This window comes from Phaseolus vulgaris, chromosome 3 (genome assembly GCF_051622355.1).
Source record: "Phaseolus vulgaris cultivar YP4 chromosome 3, ASM5162235v1, whole genome shotgun sequence".
In the NCBI taxonomy this organism is placed as follows: domain Eukaryota; kingdom Viridiplantae; phylum Streptophyta; class Magnoliopsida; order Fabales; family Fabaceae; genus Phaseolus; species Phaseolus vulgaris.
In genome coordinates this window covers 15,835,436-15,853,006 of record NC_143500.1, presented here as the reverse complement: position 1 = coordinate 15,853,006, position 17,571 = coordinate 15,835,436, and the positions used below count along the sequence as shown (strand labels likewise).

At 31.8% G+C, this 17,571-nt stretch overlaps 1 protein-coding gene and 1 pseudogene across 2 annotated transcripts; one reads left to right on the top strand and one right to left on the bottom strand.

Annotated features, from left to right (window-relative positions):
* Positions 1–6,463: 6,463 nt before the first annotated feature.
* On the bottom strand, positions 6,464–11,201 carry HT1 (Protein kinase superfamily protein). 2 transcript variants are annotated; one of them, XM_068607008.2, is made up of 4 exons: positions 9,427–11,201; positions 8,444–8,899; positions 6,690–6,951; positions 6,464–6,573 (listed from the first exon to the last, which is right to left on the bottom strand). In XM_068607008.2, exons 1-3 carry the CDS (start codon positions 9,865–9,867, stop codon positions 6,703–6,705), a joined length of 1,146 nt encoding a protein of 381 aa, XP_068463109.1. In that variant the 5' UTR covers positions 9,868–11,201; the 3' UTR covers positions 6,464–6,573; positions 6,690–6,702. The 2 variants fall into 2 exon arrangements, with proteins under 2 accessions (XP_068463109.1, XP_068463108.1); XM_068607007.2 differs by having other exon boundaries at positions 6,464–6,951; positions 9,427–10,626.
* Positions 11,202–16,863: 5,662 nt separating this feature from the next.
* On the top strand, positions 16,864–17,350 carry LOC137839147 (large ribosomal subunit protein eL20y pseudogene; annotated as a pseudogene).
* Positions 17,351–17,571: the final 221 nt, after the last annotated feature.

The following is a 17,571-nucleotide window of genomic DNA, read 5'->3' as shown; positions in this document are numbered from 1 at the left end:
AGTGTAATATTTTAATTACTCCGATAAATATAAACATTTTTTCTATGATAAGATCTAAAGGACACGTCATTTGTATGTTTGTATTGTGTGGCCTTCAAATTTAATGTATTTTTTAAGATTTTTTTATTAATAAAAATATGATTTGGATATATTTTATAAATATAAGTTTTTATTGAAAAGGAATACCTTGTAAAAAAAATATTTTTAATTTTAAAAAATTCATGTTGGATGTTGGTAAGATCTATATTAAAACAATAACTCCATTAATAAAAACTCTGATCGTAAGATGCCTTTTTTATTAGAATGTGTAAAATATCAGTTGAATGACATTTCAACATCTTTTCAAACACAGCATCCCCGTCACATATTTATTATTTAATAATGAACCTGTCAATTGAATATTATTTACACTAAAAACATTTATAGATCAATTAAGTAAAAAAGAACACTGAAAAATCAAGCAAATCCACCATAGATCAATTGTTAAAAGGTTGTATTAATTTTCGCTAAATATAAAGTCCGAGTCTATAAAAAAAATATTACAATCTATTTATCATTAATTTTGTTTTATATTAGAAAGTATTGAGAGTATTTGAAGTCTAACCAGCTTATATGTGAAAATTACTTTTAAAAAATTAAATTTAATGTTCCTAATAAAATTAATTACTATTAAAGTCTAAGTTTTCTGTCCTAATTTTTGGTTTAATAATTCTTAAAATAAAAGTTTTCATGTTAGGTGTCATTATGCAACTTGACATCTCAGTTATGCTAACAACAATCATTTGTCATCACATGAAAAAAGTATTATTAAAAAAAGAAAAAAAATACAAAAATATAGAGGACTAGACCAAAACTCATATGTTAACAAAAACGATACATTGGTTTAATAATCCTTAACTATGTGTTATGTATCAACTTTGTAAGGATCCAAAAAATAATCTTAGAAAAGTGGTATATTTTGTATGACACCTGAATATTTTATTATTAAAATGAAAAAAGCGTATAAATAGAAAATTTAGTTATTTAGGTTTCATTTTAAAAGAACCACCATCTCTCTAAAAGTTTCATTTTTCTTTCCTCTCCTTTCTCTCTAAGATTCTGACAGCCTCACTTATCAGTTTGATGATCGGAGTCCGCCAATAGACTCCTGACAGTGAAGACTACAAGACTGCCTAATTAGACTCTATGATAGAGTAAGTTCATTTTTGCTCTTCTCCTTTAGTCAAATTTTGATCTTGTTAAGGTTGTTCAGGGTCCTAGTTATGTAATTAGATTTTTTATCAGGACTCTGTGGTGCAGGTTAATTACCTTTAAGCTTTTGGTTGATTTGGAGCTCTTAATGAGCATATGCTAAATTTCAAGTAAGGAAAGTTAGTCTTATTTTTTCCAATAGAACCCTAGGTTAGTGATTACTTTTTACGGCAAGTGCACCGCGTTGTCAGAAGTACTAATGTGTCCCTAAGGACGAATATCGAACCCACAAGAAACAGTTGACTATTGAAGTAGAAGATTCGCTAAATATAAAACAGAATAATAAAAGTTGGTTTGAGAATTGTTATAATGGCAAGAATTAACAAGAAAACAAATCAAAGAGTTTTTGCTTCAATTGGAAAAATAGGGATTGAGTTTCATCTTTCTCACTCTTTTGTATTTTGATTATCATTATACAATTTTGCCATTATGATTCTTATTTATGCGCATATAAAAATCATTTATATCGATTCTTCGCATATAAAATTTTTAAGGTGTTTCCTAAATATCGATTCCTTACATATTTATGAAAACAACTTAACTTTATGATTAGACATTAATAGTAATTAAGATTTCAAGTCTATTCCTAGCACTCAAATATGTTAAGTATTAATGTTTAGGCCAAAACCATAAAAATACTTTTCAGTCAGATTTAAGATTTTAGATCAATGCATTAGGAGCGACACAATAATACCAATAATCAATCAAGAACAAAATATTATATTTAAAATATCACCTCAATACACAGAGTTTGAACAAATTACTCCCACATCCATAAGGTAGAATTATCCACACATCTTCTAACACCTTCTATTCTCCCAATTGGGTTACAAGTCACTCAATGGTGTTTTCCTCTCAATCTTGCACACTAGGGTTGAGCCTCAAGCCCCATATTTAACCTAATTTGCTAAGGTTAAGTAACTTCTTGTGTGGCGCTGATGGGCTCGTTTGGGCGAATAAAACATAAAAAGACTGAATGTCTCTGGCGCTATCTCGCTCAAGCGACATATAGCTCGCTTAAGCGAGTTGCTCTGATGCTGAGTTGGGCTTTTTGTGCGCTTGTGCATTCCGGGGCCTTCCAACTTTCTCTTTTTAGCTTATATTATTATTCTTCAACCCATCCATCTACATTCTTCCCTAAAAACCTGAAACTAACACCAAATTTGGAAATAAAATGCTCTTATTCAAATAAAGATCATAAAATATGTAAAAAAAAGTATAAATTCATAAATTAAGGATTATTTTATATTTATTTTAGCAATTAATACTCATAAGTTCCTATATTTTTAATATGAAACATTACTAAAATTAGGCACTTATCAGTTAGAAGATCTGGATGTAGGGGTGACATGGTCACCAACCCCAATTTTTACTTGCATGATTGTCTCTTTTAAGAAAAGTAAAGTAATATATTGACTGAAATGGTTAAAGTTGAACCACTTTATGTAATTCATGTGAGAATATGTTTACATTTTGCTTCCTTATGAACCTTTGCATTCATAACATCATTTACATATAGATCGCGTGCCCAAGAAAGCAACATAAGAATTTTGCTTAGAGTTGTGAATTTTCTTTACATGTAAATTTGAGGAAGAATCTTGTTTTATTTTGTGGAAGTGGACCTTGTGGCAACTAAGTGAATTTTATGGTCATTTGATTGTAGCACTTTAAATTTTTGTTTGTGTATTTATTTCATAATACAGGGAATAATTTGAATTGTATTATTGGATTGAGTTAATATATATTGAAAAACTTCACTTAGTTCAACACCGATCAAATCATATCAAATGGATTTACCCTGTCATATGAGACGATGAGATGATGAGACATTGAGATGATGCGCATGGCTGTGTGGATTCACAGTGAGTAGTATGACAAGTGCATGTCCCTGGATAATAATTTCAATACACGAGTCTTCCGAAAGTAGAGTCAAGTGTTTGAGTATGTTAGTCAGTAGAAATCTGACAGGAATAATGCGAATGATGAACGTGATAGACACTTGAGGAAATTGTGAAAATGTGTGAATATTGATGGTTTGTGTTGATATTTAAAGTTTTATATATTTGAAGTTTTAAAAATAGCTAGCTTACCTTGTGCTTTATTTTATGTTTGTTTTTTTTAATTTGTGATGATCCTGTTAATTTACACAGGAGCATTGCAAATAATAGAGCTCATCAATGAGCCGTAAGAAGGATGATATGTTTTTATTTTGGATGTTTTTTTTTAAAAAAACTTTTGTGTATATGTTAAAATCTCTAAAAAGAGGAGAAATATATTTTAAGATAAAATATGAAAAAGTAATATGTATTTATATGTTAATTAGATATTACATACATAATATATTATCAAATATGAGAATGTTACAAACTTATCCTCATAGCTTTTGTTTGTAGTAAATTTTCAAATTTTTATTTTCCATTCTCTCACGTATGTTTAATCTTTTGCTTAGTCATTAAAGAAATTAATATATAATAAAATTTTCATCGAATACACTCATGTGATTAAAGAGACAAATATATAATATGTAATATATCATTAAACCAGTGGAATAACTCTTTAAATTTTATGATTCCAGATATTAAAATATTGTATAATGTCTATTAGTACGATTTAACATGAAAAATATAAATTATTTTAAAAAAAGCATTAATTTCATTAAAGAGGTTGCACTTTAATTTATTACACATATATATTATCTCTTAAAATGAAAAATACTCGAGACGACGTGTGTCTATATATATATATATATATATATATATATACTTTCAATTTGTAATTCAGCACAATTTATTTTCTTTATATGTCCTAAGTTTTTTTCTCATCACATCTCACGTTTTCTCGCTCTCTCTATCTTATATGCTTCTTACTAATGTACACATCCCAAAAGCTATACAATCGTTACTTTTCATAATATTTTAAGTGTCTTTCTTCTAAGTATTTATAGATAAAAAAAGAAATTAGAGAAATGTTATTACTAATGTACTTTCTACTCTAATATTAGTTTTTTTTTTCAATAAAATTGAGGAATAATTTTTATGATTAGCATTGCTACCTATAATTTTTTTTTTTTTATATATAGTCAATTATTTTGAATTTTAACTTTTGTAGCCTTCTCTATTCTCTAACCTTGACCTTTGCTCACTCTCCCTCCATTCTATGATTAGGACTGATGATGATTATTTTTATTAAAAGTTATAAAGTACATGTTTGGTAAAATTAGTTTAAAAACTGGTTTAAAAGGATTTGAAAAATTAGTTAAACTTAAAAGTAAGTTGACATGAAAGAGCTAAAATCTGTAAATTCTATAATACTTCTGCATAAATTTTAATTTATAGATAATTTATGTAATATTTTTTTCTATTACATTTGAATATTAATACTATATCTTAAAATAAAATAAAAATAAGATAAATTTATGTAAGTGTTATACTTTTGTTATCATGATTATTAGTGTAATGATTAAATCATTATAATATTAAAACAACAAAATAAATAATATATTCAGGTGTTTACACAATCAAATGCTGAAAATTTCAAAAGGAGGTAAGATTGTAACTTAAATTATTAAAAGTGGATATAAAATTGAGTTAAACTTAAAATTCACTTAATATGATATAAAGTTATTTAGAATCTATTCTATTCTAGTAAGAATTTGTTTAACTTGTCAGATTACTTATAATATATAGTCACACACGAATTTCATGTGAAAGAGACATCGACTAAAGATAAAAATTTTATAATATATAAATTGATGCAAATTTAATTTTATAATTCGTTTTTTTATAAGATGGAGTTAACGTTAAAGTTTATTTTTTAATATAAACAATAAATTATGGTATATGTATTAAAATTTGTTTATATAATATTTTTTGAAGTGCCAAATGTAAGCATAATTACAATCACGCGTGACAAGTAATCAAAGATACATTTCATTAGGCATTTATTTTAGTTTTTGTAGTGAATGACTACAAGGAGAAAAGGAGATGTAGTGGAGTTAGGTATTGGGTCCGTCATGTCTTCTCACTTTTCAACTATGATTCTCATGCGCCCATAAATTAAGTTATGTACACTAATTACCAAATAATGCACCAATGATCTAAGTTTATTGTTTACTTGGTAAATAAAGATATAATTAATTTGCAGTTTCAATAAATTAAAATTGTGCTATTGATTAAGTAACATGAGTTCTAAATACCTGTTCATGGTATGATTTATGCATACTAACTCATGCAGTGAATTGATATTGTTCTTTTAAAACATGGGGCATGAGTTTGAGGGTTGATACAGGGTGAATTATAAGTTCATAAGGACCAAAAAGAAAAGAACAAAGAGAGAAGATGGAGGAAAGTGGCTAACAAGGAGTATGTTTGTGCAGATAATATAACGGAAATGTAATCTCAACAACCAAATGATCCAAAAATAATTTAAGTGTTTTCCTTTTCATGTTTGCTACTTCTAAGGCTATTTACCTTTCAAGATACTACTAGATGTTTTAATATACTGCAGCACCACAGATTTTTTAAACACATATGCCCCACTACCAAACAAACAACATTTTTATCCCTTTTTGTATAGCAGATCCTCAAAGAAAGTGTAGGAAAGAGCAATCAGAAAAGCAAAGCGTGCATCTTGAGTAACAAGCCATAATTCTGTGACTGATACTAATATTAAATAGCAATTACATATAATTGGTACACAGCTTAGCATTAGCATGATTCCGTACTCATCTAAAGTTCCTGACACAGGAATATCTAGTAGTGGACTGACCCATATAAATTCTACAATATTGTGTAGCATTTGAAGTTGCACTTCAATCTACCCAATTCCTTCAGTAACTACTGAACTGAAAAATTAATTATTCATGAGTAACTATCACAATAGAAATGTTGTAATTATTTTATAGTTAACTTGCAGGGTGCTTAATTAAGGTGGAAATTAACTTGGAAGATAAGGGATGAAATATAAATGAGGGTTCCAACAGTAGTGTAGTTTTAGTTAAGAATAATGTCAGCGTTTGTGGTGGGTGGAATTTAACAGTTGCCAATGTATTATTAATGCAGTAGTACTTTGCTCTCATGTAGTTTGGTAGGATGGATGCTGTTGCTTTGTTGAGTTTGGTAATTAGCACATGGTAGTTGGAGGTTGGTGTGCTTCAGATTACCGTTTCAGGTAGCTAGCTATAGAATCGCACATTTTTTGCATGCACAAAAGTAATTAATCCACTTGTATTATGCTTGTGTGTGTTTGCAAATTAAGAGTTAAGCAGATAACATAATTCAGTTGTACCTGTCTCTAATGAAATAAGTGATCCCTTTGACACAACTGAAAAAAGTACAGTTACATAATAATACAGTTGAAAGAACATGAAGCATGTGTAATTAATATATATATAATGCAAAGTTATAAGAGGTTCAATATGGATGACAACAGCAATATACCTTATATAGGGAATCAAGCCTGTACAGGTATGGAAGAGCTCATAGAGACGCAACCTTTTAAGCGTTCAATGATGATGTTTTTGCTGACAAGGCCTGAATGATGAGTCAGAGGAAGACCCTCCTTCACACACTCATCGTACTTCTCCAGAGTGCACACAATGTCACTGAAATCTGGCCTCTTTGAAGGGTTTGCTGACCAACAACGCTTTATCAGATGGGCAAGTGCTGGTTGGCAACTAGCAGGCAGTGGAGGCCTTTCATTCTGCTCAAATAACTCAAATCAGTGCTCAATTAAATTAGTAATACAAAATAGCAGATGCTAACATAATAACACTAATGAGTCTTCATATGTTGAAAATCATTAACCATATTACAATTGGAAAGAGAAACCACTTTTTGCTGACATTAATCAACTTTAAAATTATATTAGTTAAATTACAGCGGTAAACTATTACATTTCAATTTGCAGTTGTGAAAAAGTAACATTTTAGAATTACAATTTCATGCATTAATGATACACTGAGAGTAGTTCTTAATTGTCTGACAGCATAAAAGTTGCACACATAAAATGATAGCATACCATTTTGTCACATTAATGCACCATAGTGGAACAATTGTCACTGATATGTTTTCCAACTCATTGGGACTAATGAGGGAACACATTCAAGGCCCATCCATCCACTTTACCCATTAAGGGATTCAAGTCAAGACTCATATTTGTCCGTGGACCCCCACTCACAAAAAGTCAAGATCCTTGGACTTGCAGTTCTACTCTTTGCATCAAATTCAAAAGAAAGTCTTGACCAAAACAAATAAAGAATCTCAAGAGGAAGTTAGTGCAATTCCTCACGTGGAGTTAGCTTAAATGTGGTCAAATAATTCCAAGCTTCCATACCTGGAATGCTAAGTTGCTGGCAACAGTAACTGCGCCGGATGCTCCGTTGTTAGCTCCTACCTTATTTGTTGCATCCTAGGAACTACACTTGTCAACACTTCCTCAATTGCGTCTTTACCCCCATACGCTGGTAATTTAGCCTACTTTATTCTACACAAAGTTTCTGTTCTACACGAGAACGCAATGACCAATATAAACCTTGATATTGCTCCTCAAAAGATCTTGACAAAAACTATTAATGTAGCAGTTAAAATTTTATGTCACCTTTTACTTTCTCTTTTATGGTTACAATAACATCTTAACCATTTTTTTATACAAACAATTGACAGCATTTTGGACGGCCTTATAACAAGAGAAATATGTGAAATTCATTACTCCCTGACTCTGAACTAAGGCATTTCTGGCTCTGATATTACAATAATAGACCAAGAGCCAATTGAAAGAAGGCAATACTATTAGTATTAACATTAAGGACATGCAAGAAGAAACTTCTGTATAAACTCCTTTAGGTAAAAAAAACAAAGAATTTATCTTTTTCATAAGTTAAAATTAATTTATGTAAAAGAATTAAATGAAATAACATTAATTTCAATTTATTTTCTTATTTTTCTTTCTTGTAACGAGTATGTAGAGAAATTTATCTAAACATGCTTAAGAATATTGAGTATAACACTAAAGATTCATAACTGAGATGTATTCATAAGGTAGGTAGACGATTGAAGAGTAGGTTTGAGAGTTGATGATGTGTGAATTATATGCCGTAATAATAGTTTTATATATGACTAATTAGCAAGAAAAGAAAAGAAGATTAAGCAGAGAATTAAAAATGGACGCAGCATTATATGCATAGGGATGTGACCTTCTCAGCAACAGCAAAAGCAGCTTGAACAGGGGTCATTCCCTGGAAGGGAAGTAGAGCAGTAGTGAGTTCCCAGAGAACAATTCCAAAACTGTAAACGTCAACTTTACGAGTGTAAGGTTTTTCCTTAATCATCTCAGGGGCCATCCAACGATATGTTCCCATGTTTCCCTTGGTCTCCCGACACCGTGTTTCGAGACACGATGTTCCAAAGTCTGCCACCTTAACCCTCATCTCATCGTTGAGAAGCAAGTTATTTGACTTGAGGTCTCTGTGGATCACACCTTGCGAATGAAGGTACTCCATACCCCTTGATATGTCAAGGGCTAACCTTAGTATGGTTTCTGTCGAAAGAGAGTAAGGTTCTTTCTTGTTCAGATACATCCTCAGAGTTCCTTGTGACATGTATTCTGTTATGATACAGTACACCGGCGGTTTTTTACAAGCTGCAATAAACTGTAAATTAATACACATTATTAGTCACCCCTGCATCTTCATATTCATATTCATATATTATAATGCGACTATTACACACTCCCCTGCCCTTCAACATAATAAATGCGATTGACCACTACAACTACATTACTAAATATGCTACTCAACATGCTGCATCCCTTAAATACACCAAAAAAAGTCAAAAGGAAATTTTTTTTTTTTATCAGGTTGGTAGTTTCTCGTTAGGGTAATTTATTTGGATTAAACACTCTTTTCTTTTTTCATTTCCCCCAATAAAGGGGTAATTAAGTATAGATGTTAGTATAGAAAAAAGAAAAGGATAAAGAAAGAAAGGTCCATAAGTTCTTTTAAGTATGTGACTGTGGTTTAATCTGAGTATGTATGCAGTAGAAGTTTGAAGTCAAAAACAGTTCAATAGTGTTCTCCTTCAATTCCAAATCCGACAGAAACAAAAATTGATAAAGCCAAAGAAAGAAAAACCATGGGGACTAAAAGTTGAGTGGTGTAGAGTTGAAGAGCTTAATTACCTGCACTATGTTAGGGTGAAAGAGACGAGAAAGTAAAGCAACTTCTGACTTGAATTGCTGTTCGAGCAAGGCTCTTCTCTCCTCGTCCTGTGTGGGAATCCTGACCATTTTGACAGCAACAGCTCTCTGCTTGTAAATTCCACGGTAAATCCGACTGTGAGCACCAGAAGCAAACTTGTTACCTATGAAAAGTTGGGAAAGGTCAGCAGTCCATTCTTCTTGATCCTCCTTTGATGCTTCCCATGTCTCCACATTCTCAGAGTCCAATATCATGGACCATGATTCCAAGCTGTCAAACCTTCTTCTCTCCATGTTCTCCAAGTCAGAATCCAACCGGGTCTTGGAAGACGAAGAGGGTTCTGGCAGAGGCTTACTCTTGAACCTCCTCAAACGAAGCGCATGAAAACATGAGCCTGCCATTGAAGCTCTAGCAAAGTGCATGCCTCTGAAAGAAATATGTGCAGTGAATGATGCTTGCTTTGCTTGTCAACACAAACTGTCAAAAGGAGATTTTCTTCTGAACGTGTGAACCGATTTCAGGAAGTGCATAAACCGATTCCGAAACATAGGCTCCAACAAGAATTGAAAAACAAGAAGAAGAATACGAGTCAAAAAGACTCATTTACGAATTCAGAGAAGAAGCTTCTGGCTTTTAAGAGAGGAAAATAAAGATGTGTTCATATCAAGCAATTGTGACACTTTGTTTATGAATTCAAAGCTGTGGAGGGTGAAAATTTGTGCAACACAAACATAGGAATTGGAACTAATTGCAGGGAACGTTCATGAAGATGGAAATTCTAAGGAGGAAGAGAAGAGAAAAGAGGAAGAAGCAGTTTTCACGGTTTGTTTCTCGTAATAGGAGGGGTGAGGAGGATTAGGTCGTGTAGCACCATAAAGATGAATTCAAAGGGTGAAGCTTCAAGGGTGTCTCGTGAGTGCTTGGTTCAAAAGTAGAGCCAGAGAGAGAGAGAGAGAGAGACTTTTTGCTCGATTTTAATTTAATTGAGCTACCTTGCTTCTGTTCGCGTTTCTTTTCTTGCATGCATCATCACATCATCAATGATAAGTGGCCACAGTGCAAAGCATGGTAGATTTGAGCTTTGCGTTTTGCTCATCCAACAATTTTGTACTTTTCATTCTACTCATAGTTTGGGATATGTCCCATGTTGCATCCTTTAACTGTGGCACCACATTGTTAGCACCAAAAAAAGTCCTAGAATGCATGTACATGTGGCACCTAACCCAGCCAAAAAGATAAAGATTAAAGCGCACACAAGTGCCAAGTCAAGAACCGTTTGATCCAAATGCCACTCATGATTCAACTCTTAGTTTATCTTTCCTTCTTCTCACAAAAAAAAATGTACTGAAAGGTACAGAAAGTGCATGCAGTACCTTAATTGAGGGATTTTGATTTGGATTTGCATCAACTATATGTATATACATATTGGCAGACATTTTTTGTGAGTTGAGTCTCCTTTATTCCATCTGGGATAATCAATTCAGTAGATTAGATTTCTGTTCTTTAAGCATTTCAATTGTGGATCATATAAGGTTATAATATTCCAACCAAGCATTGGATTGAATTGCTGCAAAGGAAGGAAGGGATTCTGTGTGTGGAATCAAACCTTTTAAATAAAAATTGAAAGGTGTGTGAATCAGATTAAGACAAATGTGTTAGGAAATGAATGAGGAGAAGACATATGATATGATATGAACATACAAAGATGAAAGATTAAGGGAACAAAATACTCATACCAAACCAAACCCTCCATTTCACCCTCCAAAGCTTCATTCCAATCCCTCTATCCCACTCAAAATAGTTTGATTCCAATTAATCAACAACTACCACCATGCTGTCCATGGACTTTTTTATTTTGTATTTTTCCTCCCAGGATACAGGTTAGTTATTTTTGTTTTTTTTTTAATAAAAAACAATCTTTTTATTGTTAAGACTCTTTCAACCTCTAATCATCTTAAATGGAAAAGGTTACATTTTTATATAAATATTTTTAAACTATATAAAAATGGATAAACTAAAAGTATGTTTAGTATTATTTTTTTAATTTTTTTTCCTTCTCTATAAATGATGTTGTGACGAACTTCAAACCAAGTAGTATAATCTGGAAAAACATTCTAATATTTTTTTACCAGGAGATAGTCGTTTATTGCTTAAATAATATTTTGGCAAATCTTATATTTTATTTCAGATGCAATATAGTTTTTATTATTTTTATTCAGTGGTAAATATAAAAAGATTACGTTAAAAAGTCTCACGTAAAAAATTCATTAAATGATTATAGACATGTAGCAACCGTATACAATAAGTTTGATGATTTTCATAATAATTATTTTACAAACTATATCTATCATAACTTTTTTATTGATTCATACTAGATAAAAATGTATAAATCATACACGTTAAATTATATTGAATAGTATTTTTAAAATTTATTTTTTATAATAAATATTTATTCAAAAAGTGTCTTTTCAATAATTTAGAAAAAAGTAGCTTTTTCCTGCAGACGTGAATGCAAAGTATAAATGAAGAACAAGGTTCTCCAACAAAAAATGTATGTATAGTTCAACCTTGATTAATCATTCTCTTTTTATTGGGCTGAGCATGAAGACTCTCTTTTTTTCTGGTTTCTTTATGCCTGAAACTTGTTCTTTTGTATATTGGATGAAGCTATATTTATTTGGTAGAGAAAGGGGTGATTGAAAGAGAGTAAGGGAAAGGTAGATGCTCCTTATTATGGAGCAGAAGAAATAAACTAAAGACAATTATATTATATTGAATACATAATAAATATTGTTAATAGTTTGAGTATATTATCTTTTTATCAATACCAATTTATAATAATTCACTCATCTATCTATCGAATAATAATAATCTTTCAATAACTTCATTGATATATCATTATATAATAATAATAATAATAATAATATAAACATTTGTGCAATATAAAAATTAACAAAAATCACCTTGTCAATTTTTCTTTTAAAAAAATAGAATTATAAAATGTTTTTAAGAGAATTCATATTTTAAGGTTGATTTCAGTAATAATGTTCCTTTTCCTCTGGATCATTCTAACTCACTGTTCTCACTTTGATGTTTACTCACACACAAAGGTATGCTCTCACAACCCAAATGTGGTAGGATAGAAGTAAAATTGTTATATTTTATTCAAAGCACCCTTGAAGGGCTTATAAACCCACTTTCTAGTTGTTCGGTTTTGAAAACATAACCAAAACTAACTATTAACTCTGTTTTAAAATACTTATATAACAAATGTCTCTTCCATGAACAAAGACTTGACCATAAGGCCCGACCCCTACACCCATTTAAAGTCTGGAAATTTATGTTGCATTTCATAGAGGTTTTTCCAGATTGCATCTTCTGGATTTGTCTCAGTCCACTGCACCAACACTTTAGTTATAAATTTATTGTTTTGTCTCTTCATTCTACGAGGTAAATTCACCAATGGTTGTGGAACAAAATGACTATCACTGTCAACAAAAGGTAAAGTTGTAGATACTAGTTTATTTCCATCTGATGGTTTGAGTAAGGAAACATGGAAAATATTATGAATCTTAGAGTCAGTAGGTAATTCCAATTTATAAGCCACATTGTCAATCCTTTCTAAAACTTTATAGGGACCATAATATCAGGCAGCTAACTTGTGAAAATGTGTATTGGATAAAGTTGTTTGCCTGCATGGTTGAATCTTTAAATAAACCCAATCTCCAACCTTGTATTACTTCTCAGTCCTTTTTAAATCCGCATAAAACTTCATATGTTGTTGTGCCTTAACCAGATTTGCTTATAATAGCTTATTAATTTCATCTCGTGTCTTCATAGTATAGGCTACCGCTTCTATTAAAGAATTTGTATTTTTTATAGTAGTGGGAATAGAAGGAGGATAGCCATAAAGAGCTTCAAATGGAGTCAACTGTATAGCTATATGAAATTTGGTGTTGTACCACAATTCCGCAAGAGGTAAGTACTTAATCCACTTGGAAGGAGTGTCCCTAGAAACACGACGAAGATAAGCCTTGATGGATTTATTTACCGCCTCTATTTGACCATCTGCCTGTGGATGAAAATTCGTTGAGCGTAGAAGCTTGACACCATTCTTGTGCATCAACTCAATCCAAAAATGACTCATGAAAATGGAGTCCCTATCCGATATGATGTCCAGTGGCCATCCATGAAGCTTGATAATATTGTCCATGAAAAGGGTTGTCATCTTAGCCGCTCCAAAAGGATGTGCAAGTGGCAAAAAATGAGCATACTTAGTTAAACGGTCTATAACAACAAAAAATACAATCATAGAACAAGATTTAGGGATACCAAAAATAAAGTCCATGGATATAAATTTCCGAGGACTATCAGGAATAAATAATGGTTGTAACATACCCACGGGAAATTGAAGTAAAGGCTTACATTTTTTTACATATATGACAATTCTAGACTCACTTTTTGACCTCTTTCTACCTACCCTTCCAATAAAAGTGATCTTTAATCCTTTTCTATAAGTCATCTCATATCCTAAATGGCCTCCGATTGTTGAATCATGAAAGTGTTGGAGAATCTATTTTCGCAATTCTGCATTGTCTCCAACCACTAACTTACCTTTTCTCCTCAATAAATTATTCTCAAAAGTATAATGTTTATAGGGATTTTGAGTCAAGCGAATACTATTAATAACTTTTTGTAATTTATGATCCCCTGTCTAAGAATCCTTAACTCTCTGAATTAATTCAGAAGTTATTACAAACATTGAAGCTAACTTACCTTTGGTAGAGTTTCGTGACAGTACATCTGCTACTACATTGTCTTTACCTTTTTTATATTCAATGCGAAAATCCAAACCTATAAGCTTTTCCAAACCCCAATTCTATGACATTATTGTAGGTGGTTGATCCAACAAATGCTTCAAAGCCTTTTGATATGTTTTTATTACCACATATTGATCTAAAAAATAATGTTGCCACTTTTTTTACAGCAAGTAGAATAGCAAAAAGTTCTCTCATATGCAGATAACAATTGATATTTAGGTCCCATTGCATTACTTATGTAGGCAATAGGGTGATTACTCCAATCCTTATTCCTGAAGCATCAGTTTCAATAGTAAAAGATTGGGAAAAATCTGGTAATATTAAAATTGGAGCAGTGGTTAATGCCTCTTTTAACCTGTGAAAAGTTGTATCAGCTTCAACACCCCACACATAAGGAATATTTTTCTGTAGTAAAGTTGTCAAAGGTGTTACAATCTTAGCATACTCCTGAATAAAGTGTCTATAGTAGCCAGACAGTCCTAAGAATCCATGCAACTCCTTTAAATTGGTAGGTTGTGGTCATTCTTGAACAACCAAAAATTTTCTAGATCAGGTTGAACTCCTTGCATAGAAATTTGATGTCCCAAATAATTTATCTGTGTCTTTCCAAAGCTACATTTCTTTTTACTCAAACATGATTGTGTAATATGGTAAGGTTATGTCAATGCATTAAGTCTTAGTATAGATTAATATATCATCAAAGAAAATCAATATGAATTTTCTTAAATAAGATTGAAAAATATAATTCATAAGATTTGAAAATGTAGAAGGGGCGTTACTAAGACTAAAAGGCAAAAGTACCGACTCATACAAATCATTATGAGTCCTAAAAGTTGTTTTATAAATATATGATGGATGCATTCTAACCTGATTATATCCACTTCTTAGGTCTAATTTTGAAAAATAAGTAGCTCCATACAATCCATCCAAAAGATCCTAAATCTGATCTTGGGAAACCAAAATATAATTTAATTTGCCCCAAACTTTACATTTATTTTTATGGTTCTTATCCCATTTTTCACCACAGAATCTACACTACCCCTTAGAAATACGTTCACTAACCTCTTTTCTTGAAATAGAACCTGCAGTATTAATCTTATGATTGGCTTAAAGGAACTTGGTGCAACATGAGATTGTAATGTAGTAATAAGTTAGATTTATGGTAAAACTCGGATTGATTTCCTATCTTAAAATTCATGTGTTGCTCCTCTGAACTTTCCATTGAAACCAGTCAATCCCTGCAATACATCTTCCTGGAGACGGACTAACTGCACTGCTTCTTGAAGTGTAGAAGGTATGTGTCAACGAACTTATTACTCCAATCTCACAGTTAAACCTAACAAGAAAAATTCAAAACAATTTCTTCAGAAACCATAACTCTGGCCAATAGATTATCAATCTTTTTTCCAAATAATCAACTAAAGAACTTCCCTGTTTTAAACCAGCCAATTCAGCCACGGGATCATAAAAGGCACCATCATCAAATCTTTGAGTTGCATCCTTCAAGATTTGTGTCCAAGATTGATCTTGGAAATCAAAAGTCTTAATGTAATGACTTTGCCACGCAAAAGCCTTGCCCTCCATTAAAAGCGGCAATAATCTTGCTCTTTGTTGTATTGGGGTGTCCTCCAATTCGAATTATTGCTCCACTTTGGCCCTTCAATCCCAAAAATTGGATCCATCAAATGATGGAAAATGCAATTGGGTTTTATCAAGCACCGGAGAAGAAATCTTGACAAGTACTTGATTTTGCAAGAAGAAGACGGAAGTTGCTGTAAGATGGCCCCAACAGACATGGAAGAAATTAAACCTTCAACAACCTATTGTAAACCTTGTAAAGATTTATGGGTTGCTTCTTGAGAATTTGCCACCAATTTCTCCAAAGAGTCCACCCTTGATTCTAATTCTTTATTGGTCACCATCTCACCTAGCAAACTGATACCACTATTAAGGTTGATTCTAGTAATAATCTCCCTTTTTCTCTGGATCACTTTAGCACACATGGTTCTCACTTTGGTGTTCACTCACACACAAAGGTATGATTTCATAACACAAATGTTGGTCGGATAGAAGTAAAATTGTTATATTTTATTCAAATCACTCTTGAAGAACTTATAAACTCTCTTTTTGTTACAATACAACTGTTCTGTTTTGGAAACATAACCAAAATTAACTAGTAACTCTTGTTTTAAAAGAGTTATATAACATTCTAGTAAATTGAGTTAACGAAAAGGTGAAATTTTTGAACTTCACAGATTACACTATTGATTCTGTTAAAAATAAGAAAGAGTTCTTCCAATGAAAATCAAAGTATAAAAATATATAAGAATGTTTATGCAAGAGCTGTTCTATTAATATCTTGATAAAGTCATTCAAATAAGCAATTATCCTTTTCATAGTTTAACCGATCTGTTTGAAATATATTTTTTATATGATTAACAACAGATTTTGTTAATAAAAGTAATTTTGGTATGGATAAAAATCTCATTTAGAAATCGAAATCAATTATCATTTATGTTGAGTAAAAGATTTTAGTATATGATGCACAGAAAAAATATCTGCAACTGAGACAACAGTAAGCAGTTGTAAGTTGTAACCATGGTCAACTTCAGGTTTCACCAGTAGCAAGTTGTGGGGAGGCTCTTCCTACTGAGGTCCGTGCCAAATCTAAGTTCTGGTATTTCTTGAGCAACCTAAAGAAAGTCAAGAAAAGCAACGGGCAAATTCTAGCCATCAATGAGATTTTTGAGAAAAATCCAACCAAAATCAAGAACTATGGAATTTGGCTGCGATATCAGAGTCGGACTCTATGACAACATGCTCTCACAACATGCTGTCATAGAGTCAGGTGTCCATGCATACAGATTATTAAGTCTGCCACCATCCCAGCTAAACTTTGCAAAAGGGAGAGCACCAAGCAGTTCCACAACTCCAAAATCAAGTCCCATTGGTGTTCAAGAAGGTTAGCCCCCCAACTAGGAAGCTCAAAACAACATTCAAGGCATCCAAGCCCAACCCTGTTCATGTAATTCTCAGTCTGCCACATTTCCTACTTATCATCTTGAGGCTTCTTGATTCATTATAAGCATAAGAGAGCATATAAAAGGTAATCACATAGTAACAAACTTCATTTCCTGCTATCCATGAATCTGATCAGGATTGGTTCAAAACAAGTGTTTCCTTTTAGTTATAAATGCTGGTTTTTCATTTCTTATTTAATTTTTCCATTCTAGGAAAAAAAAGTTTTTCATATATATATATATATATAACCGCACATTATTTTTTTAAAGCATCTACCATTACTTT